General features: G+C 40.5%; 1 protein-coding gene across 6 annotated transcripts in view; it reads right to left on the bottom strand.

The window, feature by feature from the left end:
* Nucleotides 1-19445, bottom strand: part of asap1b (ArfGAP with SH3 domain, ankyrin repeat and PH domain 1b) — a 104774-nt gene that overhangs the window by 55564 nt on the left and 29765 nt on the right. For all 6 annotated transcript variants that reach the window (XM_072691029.1, XM_072691044.1, XM_072691061.1 and 3 more), the window contains exons 2-3: nucleotides 6919-6991; nucleotides 2680-2825 (exon numbers count right to left, since the gene is read on the bottom strand). In XM_072691029.1, the coding sequence (XP_072547130.1) occupies nucleotides 2680-2825; nucleotides 6919-6991 (219 nt within the window). The remainder of the gene's footprint in view (nucleotides 1-2679; nucleotides 2826-6918; nucleotides 6992-19445) is intronic.

Consider the following 19445-nt stretch of genomic DNA (forward strand, 5'->3'; position numbering starts at 1 on the left):
TGAAATCAGCCAGGAACACAAACACTTTCTGTCTGATGCTAACAGACCTAGTTTAATGAGCCAGTCTACACACTAAGTGCTACACACTAGTGGTTTCTGAGGCATCTTTGCTCTTTCAGCTTCACTGACTGTGATAAAAGCAGTGCACTGCTGTTGCCACTCTGAGGCAAGGTACCATGGATGTCTGGCATAAATCTCTTGATGCAGCACAAATGTACTTCTTTATAAAGAAGGTTTTTAAATATTAAATAAAAAAAGATATGAACACTTTTATATTTCAGTATTTAAATTACTCATTTAAATTACTTAAGACCTGTTATTTCAGACACAAAGAAGACACAAACTCACATAACATATGTAATACTATAATCAGCAAACATAAACCTAGAATTTAGTAAGAGGAAATATTGTACTTATTTAGTTACTTTAGTTTTTGAATATAGTTTCAGGGATTTGGGAAAACCCTCACACTCAAAATAATCTGATTATAAATGAGCGAGAATGAGTGAGGACAAAAAGAGGGCAATCAATAGAGAGCCCTGAAGATACTGGTAAGAGAGTAGTATTCTTTATAATAATAAAAAAAAAAACTAATATGAAGGACATACACTATATAGACAAAAGTATTGGGACAGCTGCTCATTCGTTGTTCATAGTCTGAAATCTAGGGTATTAAAAAAGTGTATCCTTCTTTTGTTGGAGTTACTGTCACTACTGTCCAGATGAGGCTTTCTACTAGATTTTGGAGCATTGCTGTATGGAGCATGATTGGGTTGAATTCAGTGACAAGAGCATTACTGAGTTCAGAATGTTGGATGATCACCACCCCACATCATCCCCAACGTATTGGATAGAGCACCACCAATCATTCCAGAGAACACAGTTCCACTGCTCCACAGCTGGAGGGCTTTACGGAGGCATACGGCCAATAGGTTCATGTTTATCTGCTCCAGTGTCTCCAATTGGCCTCTACTACCAATACTAGACAAGCTGTGTGTGCATCTGCCCAGCTGTGTCAGCACTGGGCGCAACATAAGGTAGCTGAATGTCCACAAACATCTGGAAATGTGCTGGATTATTAATACATATAGCCATTTACATTTACATAACATGCACCAAAGAGCCAAAATATTATGACCACCTGTGTAATATGTTTGTTGTGTAACTGGGCCTTGGTCACGCCTGCTCATGGTCTTCACACCTGTTTATTTCTATGCTACATGCCTGAGACGTGTTCTTGTTCTTCTTCTTGTTCTGATGAAGACTTGAAGCAGTTGCTGTGTCTCGTCCACACCACATTTATGGTGCTTTTCTCAAGTGTAGCTCAGGGAAGTGTGAAAGAAACTGCACACTCTGACAGGGTGCAAATATACACACACACACACACACACACACACGCGCGCGCGCAAGCAAACACACGGTCACACATTTCATCGCGCTGTATGTGAGTGGGTTCTAACACCAACGCAGAGAACTCTGTAACCTGTGTAGATGCTTTCAAATGCACACACACACTCGCTCGCTCAAAGCCCTCTTGCACTCCTCATGAAGCCGCAGTTAAAGCTCTATAGCTCTACTCTATATATGTGATGTGTCAAAGCTGAAGTCAAAGTGCAAAACAACCGTTTAGCATCCTCTCAAACACTGAACTGAAGTCTATCTGTCCATCCAAACAGAAACTGTGTATATATATATATATATATATATATATATATATATATATATATATATATATATATATATATAAAAAACTCTCTCTCTCTCTCTCACACACACACACACACTATGACCACTCGTCTAATGATGCTGTTTCTCTACATGCTACCAAAAAAGCCTCTGAAGCTGCACTGTGATATCTGCCACCAAGGTGTTACAGCAGATCCATTGAGTCCTATTATCAACCTTCACTTTTTTGGGAAGCTTTTCCACTACATGCTGAAACATGGCTGTAAGAATTTGATAACCATCAGCCACAAGAACTTCATTGATGTTGAATGTTTTAGTTCTGGATCACAAACACTAAGCTAATGCAAACCCAAACGTACTGGATGGCGCTCCTTCACCCCAGAGAATGAAGCTCCAGTGTTGTGGGGCTTTACACTTTCAAGCCAATGAATGTGCATGGTGACCTTAGGCTCATGTACAGGTCTTCCAAAGTGGTTCAGAGCGGTCCAGTGGAGTTTATATGAGCTCTGCGTGTGCATTTGAAAACTTGTGTATCTAAAGTAGCTAAACTCACTAATAAGAAGGGGTGTCCACAAACCTTTGGACATTTAGTTTAGGCCTGGATTGGCTTAATCTATAGCCAAGATCATGATGAAATCGTAATCTTAACCTGAGGAACCAAAAGGCAGGTGTTTTACTCCTGTACCATTACTGTTAACAGCTGTGTTTTCTTGAAACAAAAAAAAAAACAAAACACTCCGACACTCACTCATACAGAGTGCTCTTGAGCATGACGTTCCAACAGCTTTAAGTTCAATAAATAATTTGAGAAGAGAAGTGTGGGGGGAGAAAGCTATTTTCTTGCGCACAGTAATACACCAAAGCTCAAGGATAACCCTCTCTTACCCGAACTCAGTGCCAAGCAAAGAATAAACCAATGCACTCTTGAAAGTGTTACTCATTTGGTAACTACAGCTGCACTAGAATTGCAGTGGAAGCTCAAGTACTCCTCACCAGGTTCTTCAGCAGTGCGGACAGCTCCTTGGTCAGGGTGGAAAACTTGACGAAGGCTGTTCCCAGGTCGGGGTTATCCCGGCTGATGAAGTTACTGCCAAATTTATCCAGCGCCTGGGCATACGTCTCCTCATTCTGGACATGATCTACACAAACACATAAACACACAGTTCACAGCGTTAACAGCAGCACACATGAACTCTTTGAGGTATGAAGTTATTACTGTGAGTTAATACACATTAGGCACCAGTATACACCATTATTTACCTACAGTTACACAATGAACTGTACAGTAAAGTAATTAGTCGCTCTCCGTATCCACAGCTTTGAGGCTGCACTTGTTTGCAACAATCGAATGCATTGCTTTTCTTTCCACAAAACAAATTCCACTTGTCAAATAGCCATTCAAAAATAAATCAACTGGTTATTATAATCATAAAGCAAACACATGTGACTGGAATGTATTCCATTAGTTGACTGCTAATCAGCAGATGCTGCGAGTTTTGCACTTTTATTAACCGAATAGTTACTACACTGATCAGTCATAACATTAGAACCACTGACGGGTGATGAACCACTGACACTGATTATCTTTATCTTCATATAGTAGCATCGGCCAAGGGGTGTATATATTACGCAGCAAGTGAGCTGTCAGTTCTTGAAGGTGACGTTTAGGAAAAATGGGCAAGCATAAGAATCTGAGCCACTTTAACAAGGGGCCAAACTGTGATGGCCATGTCTAAACATCTTCAAAACATCAGGCAGGTCTTGCGTTTTTTTTCTGGTATGCAGTGGACAGTACCTAACAAAAGTGCTTTAAAAAGAGCAACTGGAGAACTGGCGACAGTCATGGGCACAGAGTCAAGGCTCCATGATGTTATGCATGGAGGCCCCACCTCAAATATCTATTTATCTATGTTGAGCAGTTATTACTGCATATCAATTTATTACACTGCTGTAATATTTGACCGAGATTATATTCTCTACTTGCCAAATAAATACAGGCCAACAGTTCAATGGACAAAAAAAACAAAAACTGTGATTGAATGTTATTTTATTTGCAATAAATGCAACTGAAAATGTAATCATCGTTAACTGTTCCAGAACAGAAATGTCGATTTGAGATCTCTTACTGGTTTTATTGGACAACCTTCAGTCATCTAGCCATCACAATGTTGGTATATACACTATATGAACAAAAATACTGGGACAACTGCTCATTCCTCATTACTTCTGAAATCAAGGGTATTTATATACAATTTATATGAAGGGACCGTCTATACTATCTATACCCGAGATTTTGTGCCATTGCTGTTAGGATCCCAAAAGTATTGGATGGAGCACCATCATTCACACAATTCCACTGAGCCCCAGCTCAATACCAGAAGACTTATACTGTTCTATCCCAATCCTGGCCTTAGGCATTGTGCCAATAGGGTGTACCTTAAAGTAGCTGAATGCATTCATCAAAAGGAGTGTCCATAAACATTTGGACATATAGTGTAGATATTAAAGTTTTTATACAACGATTTGATCACAACAATAACAAAAAAAAAAGTCCAGAAGACCACCTGATCCTTCTCAGCATGCAGAACAAAATGTGTACGGGTTTGTGTGTGTTTTTAACGTGGGAGAGATAAAAAGTGAGTGGGTGGGTGAGTGGGCAGCGGAGAAGCACAATGTAAGATGAACTGTAATATGCGGCTTTAACTGCAATCAGCTTTACAGCATGTGCACATTTATTCCTGAAGACTTTCTCCCTGTAGATGTGTCAAACACGAGCCAACAAAAACGCTCATGATTCTACTGATTTTAAGCACTACTGGTACAGCCATGAGAATAAGATATGACTACTCTGGACTAATGGAGTTGGATTTGAAGAAGAAGAAAAAAAAAAAAAAAAAAAAAAAAAAAAGAGCCACACATTCACATTTAAAACACTTGGGTCTAGAGGAAAGGTGGCTTTTAAACACAGTCAAAACACTGCAACACTACATTTGGTAAACCAGTTGAACACTGCACTGCACACTACGAAGGGTTTTCGGAGCAATGCCAAAGAACAACCATTTTTACACATTAGAATATTTACATTAAAATAAATACATAAAGCATTCAAACAATTATTTGGGTGGTGAGTTTTCATCACTGTGCTCATTAAAACATCTTAAATTATTTACTCTATCATTTTAATCCAACCTGCTGCTTTGGTAAATCAGTGTTTAATGAGGTTAAATAAGGTATGGGATGGGGATGGAACTGAACACAGCCACACACTGGTTGGGGGCATCCAGGAGAATTCTCCTGGATCCAAGCGTTGATCATCAAACTAGTTCACAAGATCTCAACTACTTTCTTCAAAATGAAAAGTGTAGTGTGTTGCAGTCCGTTGACCTGCAGCTGTTCTTATATGATGATGAGATGAATGATTTGAAATGATGGGCTTAGGTGCCAAAGACCTAAGACTGTCTATGTGTAAAGAACCCTTTAAAGGTTTAAGGTTGTCAATGCAAATGCTCTGTACTAATTTAAAGGTTATTCATACCTGCAGCTCTTTAACAAAAACGGTTCTTTAAAAGAATCAAATACAGTTCTTCTTCATTTTTTAAAAAGGAGATTGCTTTGTTATCTTCAGAAATGGCAATGTAATACTAAACCCCGAATTAAAATCTCCCACTCATGAGAGTTTGGCCCCAAAACTCACTACTCAATAATTCCATTTCCATTTGCCAATTGGTGTACTACTATTGATATTTCAGTTACACAGAGATTGAAATGCTTCATGAGCAGCTTTATTTTAATCAAAATATAGTTCCCAAACTGAATTAACATGTGTCATGAGATCATGCAATAATGGTGTCAAAATGATGTTCAATGTTATTAGTCTAATCTGCCCTTGCACTCAATGAGAATGCATTAAAATTTCATTATTAAAAGCTCTGCACCACGTTAGTAAGACAGAAATTCAGAGGTTAAAGGGGAAACAGCATCTTGACACGTTGTAATAACATATTATTGCCTTCTGCGCTCATTCTGTGGCTAAACGCTTGTAAAAAAAATGCATTCTGAGCCGACGGCCTTTTCATTTCCACAGTCTTCCACAGTCACCTCAGTCAGCTAATCAGGACGAGACTACATCACGCTTTTCCAGCCCATTTCTACTTTTCAGAAATTTGGATGTTTTGGCAGATATTTACTCAAAAATACTGTAGATCTGCAGTGGTGCACCTCTGTCTCTGAGTTTATAAAGCTAATGAATCTTTGCTTAAGGAGTGCTACTCTATGCTAAGAGAAAGTCTTATAAATCTGACAGAGCCAGTTTTGACTGCTTTGTTCTGTCTGGCTTCTCTTCGAATGAACACCAAACTTTACACCATTCTCTCAAAGCTACAAGAAAGAAATCTCATATCCAGAAAGGAAACCTTCCATAGGTTTAGTTGCATATTATGTAAAGTTTATTGTTCTAAAACGGGGAAATGTTGGGCTATTTTTGGGCCACTTTATCAATGCATTTGTCATGAAATGTTCGAAATCCACAATCTATTGACAGGATTCCTTGTCTATGTTCAGCACATTAAGATAGCTCCTTCACATTCATACTAGTCTAAAAATGCTTCATCTTTGCTGGTGTAAGAACCAATAAGAAGGTTCCTGTACATGGCAGAGTGTCGGTATTACATCAGTCATATGAACAGCTAGTGTTTTGTTACGATTCTGTTTCCCTTAAACAGGCGACTGCACTGAGAAAGAAATGTAAGCCAGTCAGAATACTGCCATGGGAGGGAGTTGAAAGTCTGTGTTGCCAGCCGACAGCCCCAAAACATCACTGCTCTAGAGGAGATCTGCATGGAGGAATGGGCCAACATACCAGCAACGGTGTGTGTCAACCTTGTGAAGACTTACAGAAAACGTTTGACCTCTGTCATTGCCAACAAAGGATTTATAACAAAGTATTGAGATGAACTTTTGTTATTGACCAAATACTTATTTTCCACCATTAATTGCAAATAAATTCTTTAAAAATCAGACAATGTGATTTTCTGATTTTTTTTTTCTCATTTGGTCTCTCATAGTTGAGGTCTATATATATATATATATATATATATATATATATATATATATATATATATATATATATATATATATATATATAATATTATATGTGTGGGTTTTATAGGTGCCTTTCTTTATTCCCTATTATCACTACCAGAGAGGATCTGTGTGGATCTGTGTGGATCTTACCTTGGCCAGAGTTGTAGATGGCTTTGACTGACTTCTTGACTTTCTGCAATGAAGTTCTGTCCTGATCCAAAGCCTGATGACAGAAAAACAGAGAATAAAGAGTTATAAAAGCCCAAAGATTGTTCGGAAAGAGACCGAGAGCGAGAGAGAGAGGCAGAAAGAGAGAGGTGCACATCATCCTTCACTTCTTTCACTTCACCTCCTTCAAAATAATAGAAGATTATAGATTTCACTTTAAACAGCTTATCCAATATTATTAAAAATGCACCAAAATGGAAAACAATTGGATACTTCTCAGAAAGGGGCACACAGCCCCCCACGCTGCACAGCATGTCACTGTCTGAGAGACACCTACCCAACCACCTCCTTAGTTCACTATATACAGAATTCCACATTACTCACTGCAGTTATTAGTTTATTTATCAGTTTTTTTTTATTATTATTTATATTTATCTTTAATTTTTTGGTGAAGCAAATGTACGCACACACACACACACATATTAGAATGTTATGAGCACCCCTGGTGTGGAATGAACTCTGCCCTTTCGATCAGCTCCACTTTGCATATAGGAGCTGTACTGCACTGTGCAGTTCTATAATCACAGACTGTAGTCTATTTGTTTCTCTGCATACTTTGTTAGCCTCCTTTCACCCTGTTCTTCAATGGTCCGGACCCCACAGGACCACCACAAAACAGGTATTATTTGGGTGGTGGGTCATAAGTGGATGAGTGGATCAGACACAGCAGTGCAGCCCACAGGACGCTGCTGGCTGAATATTTCTGGTTGGTGGACTGTTCACTGTTTTTCTTTTGGAAAAAAATCTATATATAATAAATACATTTACACAATAAATATGTGTGTGTGTGTGTGTGTGCACACGTGTGTGTATAGAATTATGAAAGAAAAAGGATACAACGAAGCCCAGCTGTAATGGAAAGCAGTTACTCCACACAAAATCAGTCTTATAAACCATCTGAGCATCAATTTAGCTCATTTCAGTTCCTCTGCTGCCCAGATCACAAAAATCAAATCACAGCTAATTATCCAAAACCACCAGCCAATCAAGCGAACAGCTGAGCTGCTGTAATCAAATCAAACCGTGGCCATTTAGCATTTTTCTTTCCCATACAGAACTCACTTCACCTTTAAACACACAGACGACTTTCCCCAGTGTTTAGCTTTAACTTGCTGTGCTGCGTGACTCAGCATCTCCCTCAACGCAGCTTTATTCTGCATTCTGCTATTCTGGGTGACGTGCTGAGAGTGACTAACGGAGGTCATCTAGACTTGACTTGCCCGGCTCAGTGTACAGTCTACTCAGTCTCTGGCTTGTAGGCGTCAAATGACCAATCAGAAGTCACTCTGGTGTTCTTCTTCTGGTGTTTATCTCAGCCAAGAGGAGTCATAACCCAAAAAGACCATGTTTCCCAATTGACATGGCACCCGGACCATTTAGTCTCCAGCAAAGCATTTCCAAATATACTGCTCTCTCTCTCTCTAACACACACACACACACACACACACACACACACACACACACACACACACACTCTCTATAGCTTAACAGGAGCATGTTAAAATAATAATAATAATAATAATATTAAAATAATATCAATAAAACCGTGTATATATATATATATATATATATATATATATATATATACACACACACACACACACACACACACACACACACACACACAACACTAACATCCAAAAAACATGAACATTAAAATCCCACCCTCCGGCTATGAAGCAGAACTAGAATACAATAAGGGGAGCAAACTGAAGAGTGAATCAGGCTCTTCTACAAATGCAGGCGGCGCTGTAGATCTGCTGTGTCCATCACTCCCAACAAACATGATCCAGCTTTATCGTAGAGGCACCATAAAGCAACACTAAATAGCAATTTCACCTTAAAATAGCAGCTTCAGACCCACTGTGATGATTGACTGAATTGCAATAAGGAGAGAGGTGCCTAACTGCCACTCCGGGCTATGTAACTTTGGTGGAGCTGCATTAGACCTCTCCTAAGAACTGGGCAATGCGGCGAAACCAGAGTCATATTTGTGTAAAATCCAAACAAAACAAAAAAAACACTCCCCTAATGTTGCACAACTTTCCCCATGGTTTAGCTTTAACTTGCTGTGCTGCGTGACTCTTCAATGCTTTAGAATCTTGTAGCAAGTCTTTCCTGGACAGTAAAAATAGTTACTCCAACAAAGCCAGGATCTTTTTTTTAATACCCTTAATTTCAGAAGAAACAACAACTGAGCAGTGTCCCAATACTTTATTGGTTATCGGAAAGTTGTTTGTGAGGACAAATGACTACACAGTGTGCACTCAATAGCAAGATTAGCTTAGCTGAAAGCAGTTCCACTGGGGCTCTTAAATGCTCTTAAACTATAAACCACATTGCTTCAATCCAACAGCATTAAAACAGACGCAGTCCTCTGATCACGATCTCAGATAAAGCTCCATGGTCCAATTAAGGACAGATGTTTGTGGAACAAACGCCGGACACTACCACTGTATGATGCATGTACTTAAAACACTGCTGAGGTCATGTTTCCTTCATTCAGTTCCATTCATCCCACTATTTAGCCTATATCAGTTTAGCCCCGCCCAATCAGAACAGGGATCATCATCATACATTGGTGTTAAAGGCACAGTCATAAACTGCATGTTTATTTCTAAGTGATTATGAGGGTTTGGGAAAAAATGAATTACAGCTGTTTTCAAAACATAAAACTACACAAATATCATAAGCAGACCTCAGGGGGAAAAGAACATACATATGGGATCTGGCCATTTCTTGATGCCAAGTCCATTTCAAAGTTTGCTTCTTTAGTTTTGTTAAAGTAGCAAAAGCTTAAAGCTCACTTACTCAATTAGAACTGTGCAGACTTCTTTAACAATCCCAACCGGGAACAATGAGGCCCATAAAAGCCTCTCTAATACAGCTCAATTATGGGCAGCCGAGCAGTTGGGCTAATTAACCCGCACAATGTAATTAACAGACAGTTTTGCCCCCCTTCGAACGCTTTTACGTGCGCTTTCCCAATTAGAGAAACAGTCCCATGCCCGGAGGGGCCCTCGTTCGACGGCAGGCCACATCCTTTGATCCTGCTCCCGGGGGATTAGCGGCTAATGCTAGCACATGTCCACCTTCAGAAGAGCGGTTTCTCAGTCGCTCTGCTCACTGGGGATTCTTCTCCCAGTGATTAAAACTCTGCTCAGTTATTACCGGAGCTTCCTTGACGTTAGAAATGCACTGATTCATGGGCTTCTGCTGCTTTTGCTAACAGTGGTGCAGGACAGACTTTTTTGATGTCCTGTATGGGGTCTAGGAGGATCCAGAAGAAACTTCCGTAGGAAATGTTTGAAGTTCGGAATCGTTAAAGACTGTGGGACCACTCGCCTGTAAAAACCATAAACCTCTTAACCCACATAAAGAGGAAAGAACTGTTTAACTTCAGCTCTTCTTACTGTTTGATTCTTTTCCCACCACAGGTAAATCTCAGATCTCCTTTGTTCATTAAAAAACTAAGTTTATTTGAGATTTATCCAAATATGCATCCTGAGAACTCTCTAGTAGACTGTTAAATGATAGTGATGTGTGGCCCCACTATTTGGCTTTGTGTGTTTCTACACTAAAGCAGTGGTCTCCAACCCTTCTCCTGGAAACCTGGAAAGCAGTACATGGTTAGCAGCTCTCCAGGAGCAGGGCTGAAGGCCACTCTAAAGAAGCAAACTTGGCTGATTAAATGCACCTGGGGATTAACGATTTACCAATTCTAGAAGAAACTAGAACTGCTGAACTTCCCTTAGACGCGTGCGTTTGTCTGTTTCTCTGGCCCAACCTACACTAAATCCCCAGAGCTCACTGTACTGTCTGCCTACTAAACCAGCGAGAGCAGACAGTGCTGTAAACCTTTTATGTTTGTTTGTTTTACTAAAGTATTAAATAATTTTTTCTCGTTTTCCGCCAGCTTTTTTCACCTACAGATGCGCAGACAAAGGAATTGTGGTTGTTGATATTAGGGATGCACTGATCCGATGTTAGGGTATCGATCCCGATATTAACAAAATTAGCTGGATCTGGTATTGGATAATTAGGCTGATCCATGGAACCGATCCTTTCATTTTAATTTAGTGGTGTAAGACTGCACCAATTTGTGCAAATAAATAAACGATAAATGCCAATTTAGTACATTTATATCTGTGTTAATTTGTTATGTTTAAGTCAATCCTGATGCCTTAAGTCTCTTCCACAGGGTGAGGAATACAGTTTATTAATTCAGCTGTGGTATCAGACTGGTATCGGGTATCGGCCGATATGCAAAGTTTATGTATCGTATCAGAACTGAAAAAGCCGGATCGGCGCATCCCTAGTCGATATTTGTCGGCTTTAAATTTTTTGGCATTCTGTCAATACATAAACTACTATTATTAATACCATAAATACTATTATTTGACATTTTAGGGTGTTTTCACACTAATGTTTTTAAAGACCTAGGATCGCTTGCACTGAGAGTTCTTGTAGGTTTGGTCAAGTGTGAGCCTGGGAGCAGCCTGGAGAACTGATCTCTGGTCCTCCTGAAATCAGTGGCCTTGGCTTCACTTCAAGCTGACTCTGGTGTGGTCTGCTGAGACTGTGGAAGCTATCCACTGCCAGCACCATCACTTTGTCACGTGACTGCTTCGACTTAGCATCTGTATGACTAAAAATCTTCTTGTGTGGCAAAAGGCTATGACTTTAGAAAGCACTGTTTTTCACTGCTTGCATGCTCGTATCCAAAAAAAATAAAGAAAAGCAATACATGGAAGAATCCAGGGTCTTATGGAATTTTTCTGTATGAAAGCTAACTGATAATGAGCCCCTCCCCAAAACGAGCCTATAGACAGTCCTGGTGCAGAACTGTGTATTCAGGACAAGTGTGAAAACACCAGTGGCGTAAGTCTCTCTAGGGCAGTGGATATATGGGAACGCTTAGTATGGGACTTGGTAAGGTCAAGGTTGTAGAGAAAGATCAGGATAGTGAAGGCTGGTACTGGATTTCTGCTGACACTCTTCCTCTCAGAGTAAAACATACATTTCCTCCCCAATCTCCCTCACACACACACACACACACCCACCCACCTACACCCACCAGAGATAAAGTGAAAGGATTTATGTGCCGAATATGATCATTCCCACCTTGTTGGGGAGAAGAGCCATTATGCTTCTCTGAACTCTTTTGGTCCCCTAGAAGTAACCTGGCTGATTTAGTCTCAGTGCCTTTAAGACCAAAACCTGTATCTGATCTTTGTTCTGATTGTCTGTTTTGTGCTTCACTGAAAAAGCAGTCCAGGCTGGAACACTCTTTATCACTTCAAAATGAAGGAATGGGGTGAATACTGTAGAGCGAATGAGTAGATATAGGTAGGTTAAGTCTGCACAATGTGTTACCGCTCAATTATCAAATTATCAATATTTAATAAAACTGCTGGGTATCATGATGGTGATGCCATGGTCAATAGAGTACATTTAAAACACCTCTTCTGTGTACCCTCTCCTTTAAAATGAAGGTGCAAGTCACTTTGTACAGTGAAATGTGTCCTCCGCATTCGAACCCCCCACCCACCCACAAACACAAACTAACTCCGGGCAGGGGGCCACACCCAGAGCGGTGGGCAGCCAACTCCAGCGCCCGGGAAGCAGAGAGGGTGAAGGGCCTTGCTCAAGGGCCCAACAGTGGCAGCTTGTATCACACCCACAACTCTGTCATGAATAGCCCAGAGCTCTACCCGCTGAGCCACCACTACCCCTACCTACATAACAACTGCAAGCACACATTTTGTGCTTTGTACCGTTATAAAAACAGAGACATATAAGGAAGGAGAGGTTAGCAAGAGGTTATCAGACAGGTTTACTGACTGGACTTTAACACAATAGCTGGAACAGTTGGCACAAATAAAAGGAGAACAACAAAAACAACAACAACTAATGTAAACAAAGTCTACAGGAAGTTAAAAAACGGAAAAACTAAGAAAGATAAGGGTTAAAAAAAAACAATAACTAGGCCTGAAGGGCTGTAGGCTATAAAAAAAAAAAAAACCTTACCGCAAGTTTTCCCCACCCCTTCACACTGCTGTTCTCAGGAGTGCTTAAGCTCTGAGTGTTTTTTTGAATGCCATTTAGAACAGAGGCTGTTTACAGTAAATTATCAAGTAAAGTCACGGCACAGTTACAAAAGTAGCCTGTTTAATTTCAATATGGGCCATTGAGCTCTTTCACACTCCTTTTTCACATAAACAAAACATTTCATTGTTATTATACTGTCTCTTTAAAAAAAGCACAGCATGCTTTACTGCCCAGCTATGCCTACACTGTATCTTTCTGATTGGTCTTTAGGCTGTTCAGAGTTATCCTCGTTGTTGCAATCTCACTGCCACATCCTTGTGACGGTCAGAAAAAGGAAGTTACCAACGCATGGAAACTTCTACACAGGAAACTCCCTTTGTAACCACCTTGTTTTCCCTTAAATGAATCGGAGCCGAAAAAAAAGAAAAAAGAAAAAAAAGAAAAAACTGAACACGTACATCGTTCACTTTACCCCAAGCTCAAGGATATGCTTGTAAAACTGCTGTGAGAGTGTACAGACTGCAAAGACATATTGAGATTAGGAGAAGTGAGACCTAAATAACTCAAGAGTCTGCAATGTAGTGGTTTGCTGCAGACCTCAGGCCACGCACACACATACACACCCTACTGCACCCATATATTTCGAAAAGTTAAATCAAGTCATTAAGTAATACCACATATGAAGACACACAAAAACACACACACACACACACACACACACACACACACCGCACGCTGCAGCCATAAGCTGCAATAAAACAGACTGTGTTATAAATATGAATCATTATGCACTGGATGGATGCTGCAACACCATGCCTCATCTCTAAAAGCTGATTGAAGGGCAAACTAGCAGCTGAGTAAATCATAAAGAGCTTTCTTTGAAGCACCTGGAGTCTCTGCCAAGTCCTGCGTGCTGTGTTTGCTGAGACCAGGGTGTGGACAGCATAGTTTCGAGTTTATGAAGAATCGGCTGCATACCATCCCTACAGTGTAATGACAGGGCAGCAAAGAGCAAGCTGTGTGTGTGTGTGCGGGTCTCCTGACACGTCTGATCATATTTAACACATGCATGCTGGGCCTGTACTGTAAGTCTTATGTCATTTAGATGCATTTACATTTACGGCATTTAGCAGACGCGCTTACCCAGAGCGACTTACAAAAGTGCTTTGCTATTTACTTAAGAAAAACCTCAGCTAGTTTGAATAGACTCAAATTCAAAGATACCTCTAAGATGCATGTAGTAACATTCAATTGGTTTATAAATATTGATGTACAGTAGCATCTGTCCAGGGATGGATATATATGAGGCAGCAAGTGAACAGCCTGTTCCTCAAGGTGATTTGTTGAAAGCAGGACAAATGGGTAAGAATAAGGATCTGAGCCACTTTGTCAAGGCCCAAATTTGGAGGCCAGAGTATCTCCAAAACAAAACGCGTGTGCCCGGTATGCAGTGGTCAGTACCTATCAAAAGTGCTCCAAGAAGGGACAACCAGTGAACTGGTAGCAGGGTCACGGCTGCACAAGGCTCACTGATTTGATCCATGGGCGTCTCACCTCACAACTTACAGGACTTAAAGGATCTGCTGCTAACGTCTTGGAGCCAGATACCACGGGACACCTTCAGAGGTCTTGTGGAGACCATGCTTTAACTGGTCAGATGTTTTAGCAGCATAATGGGGGACCCAACACAATATTAAATAGGTGGTTTTAATATTTTGGCTTCAAGTGGCCGAGCGATCTAATGTGCTTCCATTATGTCCTGGGAGTCCCGGGAGTTCCAATCAGCTCTCTTCCCTTATCACTCTTAAAGCGCTGTTGGCCGGGCACAGGCGTCTGTTAGCTGGTGTGGTGGAGCTGGGGACCATATGCCTTCCTCTGAGCGTGTCGGCTGGCCTAAGTCTCCAATGCAGAATAGTTCGGACATGATACAATAGTCCAAGGACAATAGACATAACACAAGACAGGGTGCACAGACAAGTACAAAGCCAACAAAGACGGTAAATACACAAATATACAAATATGTGTATGTGCATATGTAAATGTGTGCATGAGGGCTGGGTTATTAAGGTCCAAACTAAGTAAAACAGGTGAATTTAGGTGTGTATGTTGAGGTAGACCAGTCTGGTACCGCAAAACAGACAGCGAGAAAAATCAGGCTGGTTTTGAATGCACAGTTTAATGTTAATTTAAAACTACAAAATATGTAGTGCTCCTGGTGGTTAAACAGCACATATCTGCAGTAGTTTTGTTTTTAACCAGGTGCAATTCAAGAGAGAAAGCCACAGTCATGTATTTCCCACGTGGTTTTGGCAGCATTAAGAGAAACCGCAGAAAACAGGCAAACGGCCATAGAACGGCCTCACGCTCACATTTTACAGACCCATATGTGGAGGAAAGGTGGCATTTGAGGATGAACTGAGGACTGCAATTGAAGGTTAGAATTGTAGATAATACAGGCTTTCATGTTCCTCTGTAAAACAGTTCCAGATTGCAGACTCTGAACAACCTTGTTACCTTAATCGCTTTTAAGTGGTGAATAATTTCCATTTATGGAATGACTGCAGCACTACCGTAGAAAATAGGGGCTTAAAATAGCTGAAACCTGATCCATTATAATATGACTGGATTGGCCCTGATCCCAATCCTCTGGACATCCCTAATTAACAGAGCCCTCATTCTACATTACGCATCATGTCCATTTAGCACAGGGTCACTACATTTGCCTGTAGTGTATTTATATTATTGTACTGGAGTTAAAACAACAGAGCATCAGTATTGGATCCTTACTGGCTGTTCTGGCTGAAATCCTGAGTTCAAATTTCCACATCGGGGATATTTAGGTGTCCTATTTGTTACAGGGCTAATTTAGATACTGTAGACCTGTGCTAACAGTATTGCAAAGTGGCCAGTACTGCGATAACCATACCCTTGGGTTAGATTAACATATCAGGACCGGTAAGAGAGCCTGGAACAAGAACGGTACACCTCTTCATCTGACACCAGACAGAACAATAATACTCATTCAATTTAGATTAAAAAAGAAGCCATTAGGCTGATCCTATTGTGAGCTATTAAGCTAATTCTTCCTAACTGTCTACAGAAAATTACAGCCGTCAAATGTCCACATTTTGGTATTTCAGACATTTAATTGGTCCTTGTGGTTTGTTTGTCAAAAGGTCCAAAGCTGCGTGGGATGTGCACTCGGTCTCTCTCGCTCTCTCCTCGCCCACGCGTTAGAGCTGCTCATTTCAGAGGGTGACAGCAGATTGACGCCCACTGCTTTCGACCCAATACCTGTCCATCACAAAGCAGACGGAGCGTCAGAAGGCGGCACAGTCTTTTTAAAGGCTTCAGAGCTCAACTTACCCTTCGGTTACTTTACTTACACCCATTTTTATAGTTCATAGGCCTTGGTATACTTCTTATGCAAAGAACATTTGCCACAATTGTACAACACAAATGTAACCAAACATCTGATTGGTCAATAAAAAAAATAAATAAAAAAAAGAGACAGTACTGTATAGGGTACTGCAAACCCTAAAATGCAATCGCCACCTGCAGCACTAGAGAACAGATATGCAACAGCCAAAATACAACCACAGAGAGAGCAAGAGCTTGTGAGTTTGCATCAGTGAGTCTGACTTAGGTTTGGGTGGTTTGAGGCCTATAGTGTTGCCTCCCATCTTTGAGTAAACGCTGATTCGATCCCTAGTGGTGCCACAGTCATCTGTGGCCGGGGGAGTTCCAGAAAGCACATAGGCCTTGTTCTCTCTGTGTAGGTGTAGTATGCCCCTCCCTCCCCCCCCCCATCACTTAGCACAATACTAGTCGTTGTGGGCATCTAATAACTGACAGAAACGTGCTGTTAATGTTCTACTCCAAGAGCATTCAGCTCTAACAATGTTGCATTAGCAGCAGTTTAAAAAGACACAGTGGCTAGCTTTTACTCTTTCAGCACTGGTAGCATTGAGTGATAAGGGAGTCCCAGCTACTGGGTGGGAATTGGAAGGGACTAAACTGGGGGGGGGTAGTTCTGGTTTATTGATAAATGTAAATAATCAGCAGGTAACACCATTACATTTACGGCATTAAGCTGACGCTCTTATCCAGAGTGAATTACAATGTTACTCATATTACAGAGGTGGGTCAATGTAGTGTTAGGAGTCTTGCCCAAGGACTCTTATTGGTGTAGCGCAGCATAGTCACCCAGACCAGCAATCAAACCCTGGTTTCCCACAGGTAGTCACTACTAATATAAATCAACAATGATGGCCCTAATGCGAGCAGAGAAGATGGGGTGAACAGAAGTTGCGTTTTACCAAAAGTGAAGTCTTTCACTGGACAAAAACACAATATTAAGAGCCTCCCCATTTCCCAGATGCACAACAGACCCAGAACTTTCTAAGCAGAGTGGGGAGAAGATGAGGCAGGGATGTAGGCCAGCATTCTATTTTTGAGAAGAGACTAGGCACTAACAGTTAGGACACTACACTCACATTCATCACCAGCATCCTCCCCCACACTGATATTCCAGATAAGGCATGGTTTTGAGTACATACAACAGCCTGAGGTGTTTGTTAATATGGATTGTGATCATTTGATGAGTATAAAGTATATTTATAGAGTATGGAGTACAAAGTACATATTTATCTTGTATGTTTTTCACTGTAAAGCTGCTACTTGTATGGAAAACAATCTGTAAATAAAAATGACTATAAATTAGTAACTGCATTATAACCAACCTCACAAATGATTGTACATATCGGCATGTAACCTTTAGGCTCCTGCTGCTGCTTCTTAATGAAAGAGTTAACTCATTGTTCTGAGGCCGGAGAAAACCACAGAAAACCAACATCCTGTCTACAGATTCTGAAAGCTTTAGCAGAAGCATGAATGATCAAGCCAAAGAACAAGACAGTGTCTGAAAGTGTAAATGCTCAAAACAACACAGCGTGCGTCTAATTTGACCTTATTTTAATCCAACGCCCCACAGACACTGTCTCTCTTTAAGATGTAGAAAAAGCCACAGCTTTGACCAGATCTACAGGAGGCCTGACTCAGTTTTCACTGAGAGAACAAAAATCAGAACACTCAACTGGAGAAGACCAAATATTTTCCATTTCATTAAACTAAACATTAATTTCTGCCAGGTATCCTGCTTAATATTCCTCTAAAGTAATCAGAGTCTAACAGAGTTACAGATCAAAGGTAATGGGAAGAAGCTCTAGTCATCTGCTTTTGCTGTATTTGACCTGAAAAGGGTAAAACTGTTTGAACACTGACCCAAAAACACGTTAACACTGGGACTTTTATATCTTTAACACCGTTAACACCAGTGTAAGTCGAACACCTAGCCACATTCATTCTAACCACATTCTAATTAAAGATGGCATGACACCACATTTTTTATCCAGTGCAGATATTGATACCCATGTTGAAATTTTGGCTAATATTGATACCAATTCTTAGATTCTTGGGCCATGGATGGTGAGATCATTTTTGATGAAATTTCTTAATGATCCGTATTCTGAGAGTTGCTGCAGCATTGTGCGAGCTCACAGGACCCTGCGGTTCCTTTTTCAAGTTGGCAATACAGACCTCACTCACAACTGCAGAAACCAGTTTGAAGCCAGTGTTCAGTTTTGTGCCGTATCGTGACTTAAACTCACATATTTGTAAATTTGTCAAACTGATTTGCCCTGTAGGAGAAGCAGAATTAAGACTTTTACCACCACTAACTGTAAACCCCTATCAAGGGTACACATCAGCCCAGTACAGAGAGTATCAGAACACAGCAAAACGAATAAACTCCACTTACAACACTCTGAGCTCCACAGCGTCGTATATTTCATCAGCGGCAAAGTATATTTCATCTTGAGAACCAGTGCAGGAATCTTAGAGAAGCCCTGCATTACCTATCATAAGTTGCCTGGAAGGGTTAATGTGGCATCAAGCCCCGCCATCGGTACCAGCCTGATAAATAAGCCTGATAAAGCTGAAAGACGACCAAAACACTGATCGGTCCATTTGTAATATGAAATATTTAATGCATACATAAAATATGAAGTACTATACAAAGTATAACACCACAAAGTAAATAAAGTAAAAGTAAATATAATGCATATAAGGTTTTGTTTAACTGCCTATAGGCTGCAGAGTTTGACAGTCAGCTAACTGGCTGACACTGGTCACTCAGATCAGTTACAAGGTACAGATGTCTACAGTAAACAGTACTAGATCACGATAAATAGCTGTTACATGTTCACAGAATTCATGTCTATGTATTTTACTGCATATACATATACTGTAACCAGTCTCATGCCTAGCAGAGAAACAGTACTGAACAAAAGCGTTACTCAGACAGCTTAGCCTAAAATGCAAATAAAATCCTATAGCTA

The sequence above is a fragment of the Salminus brasiliensis genome, chromosome 1, assembly GCF_030463535.1.
Source record: "Salminus brasiliensis chromosome 1, fSalBra1.hap2, whole genome shotgun sequence".
Taxonomy (NCBI): domain Eukaryota; kingdom Metazoa; phylum Chordata; class Actinopteri; order Characiformes; family Bryconidae; genus Salminus; species Salminus brasiliensis.